This window comes from Meriones unguiculatus, chromosome 3 (assembly GCF_030254825.1).
Source record: "Meriones unguiculatus strain TT.TT164.6M chromosome 3, Bangor_MerUng_6.1, whole genome shotgun sequence".
NCBI lineage: Eukaryota > Metazoa > Chordata > Mammalia > Rodentia > Muridae > Meriones > Meriones unguiculatus.
In genome coordinates this window covers 16,213,663-16,224,885 of record NC_083351.1, presented here as the reverse complement: position 1 = coordinate 16,224,885, position 11,223 = coordinate 16,213,663, and the positions used below count along the sequence as shown (strand labels likewise).

Genomic DNA, 11,223 nt, shown 5'->3' with positions numbered 1-11,223 from the left:
AGACTCAAGTACACCCAGTCTCCACAGACCAGCAGGGAAGAGGCGTCAAGGCAGGCAAGTCTCCCCTGCAGCCGGAAGTCGGTACCATCAGCCACAGACAGTTGGGTTGCTCTCTGGGAAAAAAAAAAAAAAAACTAGTTGTAGTCTGAATTGTTGATAAAGGTGACAGAGCTTCATTAGCCCTTGGTTTGGTCATAAGTCTAGGGAAATAAAGAACAAATAAAATGGAGAAGGAAAGAGGAGAAAGATGGAAATAGAAGCAAACATTTTTTGCATTTTGATCACAATTTAGTCTCACAATCATTCAGCAAGACAGGCGGCTGTGGTTGGAATGTTGGTGTCCCTCAAAACGTGTATGTGTGTGTGTGTGTGTGTGTGTGTGTGTGTGTATACATGTGTGTGTGGGCACATACAACTGGGAGAAAGCCAGGCATCAACATCAGGTGTCTTCTTCAATCACCCTATCTTATTTTCTGAGCATCCCTTGTTGAACCTGGAGCCCACTGGTTGGCTGACCCAAATGACCATCAAGTTCCCAGAATCCTCCTGTATGTGCCTCCCAATGCAGAAATTACAAGCATGTGCCCAGCTCAGGTCCTCACGCTTCCTCGTCACACACTTTACACTCCCTGTCTCCAGAGCCCTCAGATGCTGAAACCTAAGCGCTAGTGCCACTGGGTCAAGAGCTGGGGTCTTTACCCAATTAGGTCATGATGAGGGGTTGGTGGGCATGTCCTAAGCCTGTCAGCTCTTCTGTCACGTGAAGACACAAGGAGGACGGTCTGCGCTATGGAATGCTGGTTAGTTCTATGTCAACTTGACACAAACTAAGGTCATCTGAGAGAAGGGGGCCACAGTTGAGAAAATGGTTCCATAAGATCAGGCTGTGGGCAAGTCTGTAGAGCATTCTCTTAGTTGACAGGGGAGGGCCCAGCCCATTGTGGGTGGGATCATCCCGGGCTGGCCATCCTGGGTTCTATAGGAGAGCAGGCTGAGTGAGCCACAGCAAGCAAGACTAAGCAGGGGCACTTCCCAGGGGCCTTTGCATGAGCTCCTGCCTCCACGGTCCTGCCTTGCCTGAGTTCCTGTCCTGACATCCTTCAGTGACAGAAAGTGATGTGGAAGTGTGAGCTGAACAAACCCTGTCCTCTCCAGCTGGCTTTGGTCACAATGTTTCATCACAGCAAAGCGACACTAAGATACATGGAAAGTGAGTGGACTTCTGTGCCTCCAGAATGATGAGAAATAAATTTCTCTCCTTTATAAACTACCTAGTATATACCACGCCGTATAGGTTGAGACAGTATTTACCCACTCATTTTAATTAATTAATTAGCTTGGTTTTGAGACAAGGTCTTATGTAACCCAGGTTGACCTCAAACTTGCTATGTAGTTGAGGGTAGTCTTGAACTCCTGGTCCTCCTGCCTTGACCTCCCAAGTGGTAGGATTATTGGCATGCACTACCAAGCCTGGCTTTCCATCCATTCTTAAAGTCAAGTTGAGGACAAGGCTGTATTCCAGGAGCTATTATTTCATTGGGGGGGGGGGGGTCGGGACAGAAGGAACAAGACAAGTGAGTGCCCCTGCTATCTAAAACCTTCTCCAGTCTACAGTTACAGAAACTGAGACGAGGGCTGGAGAGATGGCTCAGTGGTTAAGAGCGCTGTCTGTTCTTCCGGAGGTTCTGAGCTCAAGTCCCAGCAAACACATGGTGGCTCACCATCATCTGTAATGTGATCTGGTGCCCTCTTCTGGCGTGTGGGTGCACATGCAGACAGAGCACTCATATGCAGATAGATAGATGATAGATAGATAGATAGATAGATAGATAGATAGATAGACAGATAGGTTAAAAAAGAAAAAGAAACTGAGACATAGGAAAAGGCTGAAGGCTGAGCACGATGGCACACACTTGTAATCCCAGCACCCAAGTACTGAGGCAGGAGGATCATGGATTTGAGGCCAGCCTACATAGTGAGACTTGTGTCCAATTCTTAAAAAATAAAATAAAAAGAACAAAAGGAGGTCAAGGCCCTTCGGAGGCCAAGGCCTCTATTTGTGAATGGAGGGGCCTGGCTGAGGTTTGGCTATACTTACAAAGGACCCAGTGGTATGGGGCTACATCACCATGCATGATCAGCTGACGGAAACAGGGCAACGAACCTCATGCCTAGATGGACGGGTGACACGAGGCCTTCAGTGTCCCCAGAGTTGAGGAGTGATGAGTGGAGCCCTCGTCTACCAACTGTCTACACTACGCCTGGGAGGCTGTGGACCCTTTCAGAGGGTCCAATTGGAGAAAAAGCTCTCACTGCATAGCCCAGACTGGGTCTGGATGCCTGGCTCCACCTGCCTCAGCCTCCTGGATGCTGGGTTTACAGTCTGCACCCCCACACCCTGGCCGGCAGACTGTGAGGCAGTCATACGATGCCCGGAACGTAGATAAACCTGAGCAAGTGACTTGCTTAAGCTATGAAGCCAGGGGGACTGACTGGGACCCTGAACGGTCAGACTCTGAGGTGCCCCTGCCTCCGTCCCCTCGGGCTGCACCAGAGGGCAGGGCCCACAGAGCCCATTTAAGGGGCTGGGCTCTGCCGAACGGAAGTGCCTCACCCTTAGCGGGCACAGCAACCGTGAGAGTCCAGAGAAGTTCTTTCTAGATGGGGTAACAGGAGACGGGGAGGACAGGGTGGCACATATTTGAAATCGTGGCACTGGGAGACTGAGGCAGAGAGATTGTCAGTTGCAAGCTAGCCTGGGCTACATATCAAAACCTTGTCTCAAAGTAACAACACCCCCCAAAAAAAAAAACAAAAAGATGATTGAGGGGCTGGAGAGGTTGCTCAGTGGTTAGAGCACTGGCTGTTCTTTCAGAGGACCCAGGATCAATTCCTAGCACCCTCAAGGCAGCCCACAACCATTTGTATCTGCAGATGCAGGGAATCTGATGCCCTCTATCTGGCCTCTGTGGTTAGCAGACCCACATGCAAGTAAAACACTCATATGTGTAAGTTTTTCTAAAGAGAAAAAATAATAATGGAGAGAAAGGTTAAGCAGGGTGCAGCATCCTCCTCCCAGAGCTGCTCTGATACTGGCCTGGGGAAGAGAGGAATCAGGGAAGCTTAGAAAAGGCTTTTCAAGTACACAGGAGATTAAGATTAGGACTGAAAAGCTCACAACCTCTCCCCAGGGAGTAGCCTCCAAAACTGTAAAAGAAAAAAAAAAAAAAAAAAGGCAGCCCGCTCAGGGCCTGTGGTCCCAGGGAGAGGCCTGCAGAGAAGCCATGTTCTCCCACCTGGAGCTGGTACCGCCTTCCCAGACCTGCTGGGGCGGGGTGGGGGGAGGAAGGCATGTCCCTTCCTCACGGCTCCCCACCTCTTCTCCTTCGCCCTGCCTCACCACACACAACCATGGGCAGAGCAGCACCAGCGAGTGCTGATGTGCCGGGCAGGAAGAAGCCACACACGTCCACCTTAGCGAGGGAATCACAGTTTGCACACTTACGTCACACTCCCTGCACCTACCTGCTTGAAGCAGGGCACCCTGGCGCGCTGGCTGTGTTTCTGAGGAAGGAATCCAGATGAGAGCAGCTGAAAACCTTCTTCCCCAGGGTACCCTGCGACTGGAAGGAGAGTCCACCTGTCTATAGATCAAATGTCTATAGCCGGGAGCTATAGACGTGGGTCGGGTTTCCCGGAGCCAGGCTGGAGCCCTGGGCGTCGCTCTTCCCTCTGGGCAGGGACCGGGGTGGGTGGAGAGGAGAGAGGTGGGGGAGGAGCAGCGTGAGGGGGTGGGGGCCCCCCACCTGTTGCTGCCGCCCAGCAGCGCTGGCAGGAAGAGCAGTGGCCGCCCTCACCCCCCACCGTAACTCCCTCCCGTCCATTGTCACCACACTGTCTCAGCGCTGCTATATTTAAGACAGTTGCAAGGCTCCAGGATCGCAGTCTTCACCCGTCCTCACTGAGCCGAGGGCAGGAGGAGAGAGCAGGGGCCTTCCTACTGTCCCAGGCACACCCGAGTGGACGCTGCTGTTTCTGTGAGTCACGTGCAGGGACGAGGGTCTTTCCAAAGTGAATGACCCGTGGGGGGGGTTTTATATGGAGCACATATAGAGCACATGTCTGCGGTGTATGTGCGCCTATGGTACGTGGGCTCGTGTATGTGTTGATGATGATGTGGGGTGGTCTATGCATAGGTTACAGGTAAGTCCGTGATGTGTGTGTGTGTTCATGGTGTGTGTGTGTCTATTGTGTAGTAGAGGTAGTATTTTTGCGACTGTGGGGTGTGTGTCTGTATGACAATGTGGGGGTATGTGTGTATGATGTGTGTATCGTGTGTGTGTGTGTGTGTGTGTGTGTGTGCTATAGAGTGTGTGTGTGTGTGTGTGTACGTATCTATGTGTTCGAGTTGATGGTGTGCATATATGTAAGTATGTTGGGGGGGGGCTTCTTTGGGAGATCTGAGCTTGGTGGCACACCAAGTGAAAACAGGGAATCCCAGAACTCCGTGCCTCATTTCACTTTCCATGTCGCCCTGGGTCTTCCGGTGTGAGTCCTCCTTGATATTACAGCTAAAAATAAAGGAAAGAAAGGGCCCTTGGGGATACACTTGGACCTGGAGTTGCTGCGTGGAGCAGCCAATCAGGGAGCCAGGGCCGCCAGGTCCAGCGGGGATGGAGCATGCGGCTGAGCCCTGAGTGTTCCACCCCACGGGCAGAGAAAAGGCACAGGCCATCCCAAGTCCAAGGGTTATCAGTTCCTCCCTCAGAGGGAAGGACACGGGGCTCTGCTGGGAAAGGAGCAGCCTCGGCTAACCGGGGCCAGACATCGCAGCCTCCTCCGGGGAGCTGCGGAGCCGGTGCCGACCCACTGGGCAGGACACATCCACTCCAGCTCAGCCAGCCCTGTTCCTCATCCTGCGGGAAAGGGCAACGGAGGCCACGAACCTGTCCCGCCTAATCCCACGCTTCAGTCAGCGCTTTAAAAAGCATCCATGGCTCACCGCAGAGGAGGGGGTCCGGAGGCCGTGCTCCAGTGGGCCACTGTGCTCACTAGGGCGGAGCCCTTCGGGGAGAGAGCCAGTGCTGGAGCCTCGCTCCCCAGACCAACCCCAGACCAACCGTGTGGGCTGAGGAAGAAGGGTAGAATGAGCTGGTCAGGCTAGTTCTCTCGGTGTAGAGATGCTTTCTAGCCAGGAGGAGCCAGAGCCAGGCCAAAGTGGCCAACTGTCCTTTGGCTCTGCTGAGACGCTTGTCAGGAGCCAAGGGACCTTTCGGAGCAGCCCTTAATGGCCGCTGACCACCGCAAGCCACTGTCTACCTGATGGTCACAGCTGAGGGCAGCACAAAAACACCAAACCCTAAGGAAGTAGAAGAAATACATGCTCGTGGACTGACGCGCAGAAGCCAAAGCCCCGCCCCCACCCAGTCATAGCCCACATACAGATGTGAAGTAAGCCATAAGAGGAGCCGCTTTCTAAATGAGAACCAAACTGTAGGGTACAGGTTAGGAATGCCAAAAGGAGTAAAGGAGAGAAAGTTCTAGGCCCGCTGTGTTTTCACAAGGCTTCAGAGGAAGTGGGTGGTAGAGTCCAACAAAGGCTTCTCCAGCTTCTCAGTTAACCTTTCGGTCCCCTGTCCCAGGAGTGTGGTGGAAAACACTTTACAGATGAGGAAGCCAGGTTGTAAAGTCCAAGGGCACACGCCCGGAAGCAGGGACGAGGGGGGGTCGCATATCAGATATTTACATTACAGATTGGCACCAGTAGCCAAATTACAGTTTTGAAGTAGCAACGAAATGATTTTATGGTTGGGGCATCACCATAACATGAGGAGCTGTATTTAAAGGTTGGCAGCGTCAGGAAGGTTGGAACCACTGCTCCAGGGAAAGAACCCCTCCAGCCAGCCCCCATAGCACTTGGGAAGGGGGCTTGCGGATGCCTGGTAGGACAACCGCACACCTCGGCTTTGACAGGTTACTGCGCTCGCAGCCATGACTCTGCCGCAGAGTCCCGGAAGTGCCGGGGAGCCCCAAGCCTCCCAGACCGTGCAGGTCCACAGGCTGGAGCACAGGCAGGAGGAGGAACAGAAGGAGGAGCGACAGCACAGCCTGCACATGGGCTCTTCCGTGCAGAGGCGGACCTACCGCAGCAGGTGGGAGAACCCGGCCCCGGGCCTGAGGCCCTGCCCCGGCCCCAAGGCCCCGCCCTGGCCCTGAGGTCCCGCCCTGGCCCTGAGGCCCCGCCCCGGCCATGGTGCCACCTCAGCTCTTGGGGGGATGCATAGCCCAGCTGTCCAGAAACTCCCATCTTACACAGGTAGCACAGGCTCGCCTTCTGAGACACCCTCCGCCCCCACCCACCCCTATCTGAATAAAAGGGACAAGGGGCAGTCCACTACAGACCCTCTCTGAGCGGAGACACCGTCATTTCTTCCTTTGGGAGACCCAGCCTGATAGGGAATGTGTTGGGGGCTTTTTGACACCATGAATAAGAACCTGAGAAAAAACACATCAGGAGAAGAAGTGGGCCTGTTTGTTTGTTTTTTGGTGGGTTCATTTCTCTGGGCCTGAGGTGAGGCAAAATAAGCATTGTGTTAGAAGAGTAGTCAGGAACAGAGGGAAAAAGAAGAAATGAAGGAGGAGCCTGGAACATGACAAAGCCCCCGTGACCTATTTCCTCCAACCAATGTTTACCTCTGGATGTTTCTTCTGCTCCCAATAAAAACCACCCAAACGAATCCACAGGGGATTGACTGACTGAAGGGCCCACAGCCCTGCGGTTCAGCCGCTTCTCAATGAATAGATCTGGCCACTGAGGACTGAGTTTTCAACACAAGCCCTTTAGGGGATACCTCATATCCAGACCCTAACAAGAGGCACAGCCCTGTCCTCCGGACACCTGCCTGGGGTGGGGAGACATCCCTGTGCCCTGAGACCCCTGCATGAAGAGGGAGGTTCGGAATAAGAAGGGACCTCGGGGGCTGCCTTCTGGTGCCCTAGTGAATGCCACAGTCTTGGGAACCCCAGGAAATCTCCGACGAGCCGTGACCTCCCTTTCTCCTGACAGTGAGGAGGAACAGCAGTTCAGCTCCGAAGACTACGCCCTGGCTGCTGCCTTGGCCCTGACGGCCTCCTCAGAATTGTCCTGGTAAGTCACGTGACTGTCCATGGATGAGGAAGGGCTGTCTTGACTTGACCCTGCTCCCTGGCACCCTGTGCCCCATCTCTCTATGGGCTCCTGCTGAAACACGGTGGACCTGCCCAAAGTTCCTTTTGGGCTTGGCAGAGAGCAAACCAAACATGTTCTTTCCGCCACGCCTCATGCCACCCCCCAGAAGAGTCCCCACAGCAGGAAAGGACTGTCCCCAAGCTGCTGTCCTCATTACAAAAAAAAAGCTTCACGGGGAAGAGAAGGGCTGGCAGATGGGGTACAGACTGATAACAAAGCCTCAGGGAAGGAAGGGAAGGTCCCTCAATGCCTGAGTGTGGCTTGAGCTACCACAGCTTGGGAAGGGCCCTGGGCTTGGACATCTGGGACAAAGTCCTGCTGTCCTTAAGCAAGTCACTGGACCTGAGTTTCCTGTCCTGAGAAACAGGAAGGGGAACACCTGTCCACTTGGACACAGCGGCTTGTTGAGGCGCCTCACACACGCCATTCATACCTACTTACGTATTAACTTCTGGCTGTAAGCAGGTCATCCCCCACCGAACACACATGCACACACACCTACATACACACTTTTTAAAGATAGGGTTTCACGTAGCCTTAAGGCTGGCCTCAAACTTGCAATGCAGGCAAAGGTGGCCTTGAACTTTTGGTCTTCCTGCCTCCTGAGTGCTGGGATTTCGTGTGTTTTACGTGGTGCTGTAGATCCAACCCAGGGCTCTGTGCATTTGAGGCAAGCACTCTAACCAGCTGGACTGCCCCCTAGTCCCCTTCCAAGATGTCTGTGGGCAGAAGAGGAAGCAAGGCTGCGCTTGTCCCTAAGGCCTCTACAGGACCGTGTCTGAGTCCTGTCCCCCGCAGGGAGGCTAAGCTGAGACGGCAGACCACCACAGTGGAGCTGGAGGAGCGTGGACAGAAGCGGGTGGTCTTCGGCAATGACCTGGAGCGGATGGAGGTGGCCTTCCTGCGGACCCAGAGGCTGCTGCGGCAGAGGCGGGACTGGAAGGCGCTGCGGCAAAGGGTGAGGGGCTGGGGGCCCCAGCCTTGACTCTGACACCTGCCACATGCCCCTCCTCACTCCACCCCCTTCTCCATCCGGGTAAAGGCTCGGGCCTGGATTCAGTTCTGATGCCCCTTACGCTCAGCTGTGTAACCTGAGAAAGGGTCAGGCTGTTCTTACGTCTCAGTTTCCTGTCTTGTGACTCAGTTTCCTGCCTGTGACAGCTCTGGGCCAAGCTTGTAGAGTGACTTCCTAGGGTCTACAAGACCTTCACAGTTGTGGAAGGGTCTGATGTCACTTCTTTCCCCCCCCCCCCCGTCCCCACCCGGGGCTTCTTTACATAGCCCCTGTGTTTTTCATGGGGTTAGCAAATAAATATCTCCATCATCCTCATTTTACAGGCAAGAATGAGGCTCTCTGCTTGCGACCCCATACCTGGCCCTAGAGCACAGTCCCTACCCACTGAGCAATACTGCCACAAGACGGCATAAGTGAGGACTCAGCCAGAGTCTGAATGGGGGGGAGGGCACAACATTGTGGGGAGGTCATTCCCAGCCCGAAGGAGTCACACACCCCTTCACCCCCAGACAGAGAAGAAGGTCCGGGAGGCCAAGGAGCTGATTGAGCTGTGCTCTGGCCGGGGCCCCTGGTTCTGGATCCCCCTTCGCTCGCACGCCGTCTGGGAGCACACCACAGTAGTGCTGACCTGCACTGTCCAGGGCTCGCTTCCATTCCAGGCCACCTGGTAAGCCCCTGGGGCTGGAGACAGCCCTCGCTCTGCCTCCGTCTCCTTTAAAGGTCTTTGTGGTCTTCCATTTTCACCCAAGGTTCCTCTGCCTTAGCAAGGCCACAGCCCACAGACTCTGAGCTCTGTCCACCCTACACACAGAGCAGCGACAGCCGCCTGGGAGCCTTGGGCTGCTTGGGCCTGGGTTATTCTTAGCTACCTCCCTGCAAGCCTGGGTTGGGAAGACTAGACCTCTGGAGAGCCAGCCCTTGTAAAAATATGATTCTGGTGGCAGGAGAAGGCGGCTGCTCTGAGCTGGGCATCTTCAGCCAAAAAAACTGTTCTGGGAGTCAGGGCAGAGAGTCCAGAGTTAGGGAGGAGGTGGGGAGTGGGAGGCAGGACCCTGCTGGAAGAACGGGCTCAGGTCTAGAGTGTGAGCCTAAAGTCAGGCCTAGCATTCTCTCCCCTGAGTCAGGGTGTGGCCTCAGACACGTGACTCAAGCCCCTGGATCTCAGGAACCTGACTTAAGCCCCTGGACCTGCTTCTGCTTTTGCCTCTGTCTCCTGCTCGAAGGGTGGGCTGAAGACCCCTTATCCAGATGATTCATGCTAAGGGCTTAATGTCACAGACCTTGACAAGAGCTGGGAAAGAACGGGACCTGGTTGTTCATGCCTGCAATCCCAGTACTTAAGAGAACAAGGCAGGGGGATCATGTTTCTAAAAGAAAAGAAAAGGAAGAGGGAGAGCTGGGAAAACAGGTGACAACATTTCTAGGAGCATAACAGCACCCCAGAAGCCTTACAGCTGTGGGGGACCCGCTGAACAAGATGGTGGAGATGGGGGTGGGCACGGTCCTTTCCCAGAAGGAGGCATGTTGTCCACAGAGCAGAGTTCCTGTTTCCTGGGTCTTAGGCCTGTTGCCAGGTAGGCTGTAGGCTAAGAAAGGGGGTTCAACAATATTGCCCATCTGTATCACCGTTCCAGGCCCTCTCAGGGTCTCACCCTCAAGGACTGTTCTGCCCAGGGAGAACTGGCCACAGAGAAGTGTATTCTTGGCCCTGCTCAGCTCAAGGGGGAGGTGGCAGGAGAGCAAATAGCTATCCCAGGCTGAAGTATCAGGAAGGCTTCTCTGGAGAGGTGGCATAGGAGCTGTAGGGTGGACACCTCTTGATCCCAAAACTGAAGAAAAAGATAGCATCTTACTGGGACCTGCTTTACACAAACCCAGCACCCTTGTCCGAGTTGAGCCTTATCTAAGGTCAAACAGCCAAAGTGGATCAGGATTCAAATTCGGGAATCCCCCCAGTAACCACAAAGCAAGAGAGCGATACGTGAGGTTGTTTTGTTTTGTTTTGTTTTTAACTGAAAGTGTACAAGTGAGGCAGGTGCAGTGGCACACGCCTGTAATCCCAGCTCGCCAAAGGCAGAGGCAGGTAGATCTCTGTGAGTTCAGGGCCAGACTGGTCTACAAAGTGAGTCCAGGAGAGCCAGAGCTACACAGAGAAACCCTGCATTAAAACAAAACAAAACAAAACAAACAAACACACAAGTGCTAAGGAGTTGAGAATGGAAAACATGTAGGCGGGTCACAACCATGAGTGACATCTGGAGGAAGCCGGCCTCCAGGCTGGCCAGATCCCGCTGGCACACTTTCAAAGCCACACACTGGGCAGTGTACTGGGCACTGGGATACCGTGGAGACCAAGGTAGTCCTACCTGCAAGTGGCTGGCCCCAGGAGGAGATCTGTGTCCTCAAATCTGGGCCAAGTTAAGGCTGTCTACCTGCAGCCAAACCCACCCACCTTAAGCCCACGGCTAAAGCATTCCATGGAGCCTCTAGGAGCCAGGCTGGCTTCTGCTCCAGGCAACAAGGCCAGCCCCACAGAGCCAAGCATTCCTGACTGGGTAGAAGCCAAGGCCAGGCCCACTGGCTCGGGTGGCTCCTCGGGCTCCTGGCACTGCCACGCTGGAGGAGAACCCGGTGACCAGTCTCCAAGGATGGTGTCCCTGCTCGAGATCCAGGCTTGCCAGGGGAGCCCATTCGTTCAGCCATCCTTGAGCATTTCCAAGATGCAGAAGTCCTGAGAGGACTCAGGCACACGCGCCAGAGCACGCCAGGATCTGGAGCTGGTGTCGCTGGGGATGAATTTACTACATGGGGTAGGCAGGGGCAGGGACCTGCTCTCAGAGTGTCACACACACACACACACACACACAAACACACACACACACACACACACACACACACACACCAGCTTTCTACTTGGGACTGTATGCGAACAGAAAGGAGAAACCCAGATCAGGGTATCTGGGGGAGCTCAGGGCCCAGA

General features: G+C 54.3%; 1 protein-coding gene across 1 annotated transcript in view; it reads left to right on the top strand.

Annotated features, from left to right (window-relative positions):
* The first annotated feature begins 5,991 nt into the window (after positions 1-5,991).
* Positions 5,992-11,223, top strand: part of Myom3 (myomesin 3) — a 48,166-nt gene continuing 42,934 nt past the window's right edge. Inside the window, exons 1-4 of the mRNA XM_021631519.2 lie at positions 5,992-6,152; positions 7,067-7,147; positions 8,027-8,186; positions 8,753-8,910. Of these exons, the coding sequence (XP_021487194.1) occupies positions 5,992-6,152; positions 7,067-7,147; positions 8,027-8,186; positions 8,753-8,910 (560 nt within the window). The remainder of the gene's footprint in view (positions 6,153-7,066; positions 7,148-8,026; positions 8,187-8,752; positions 8,911-11,223) is intronic.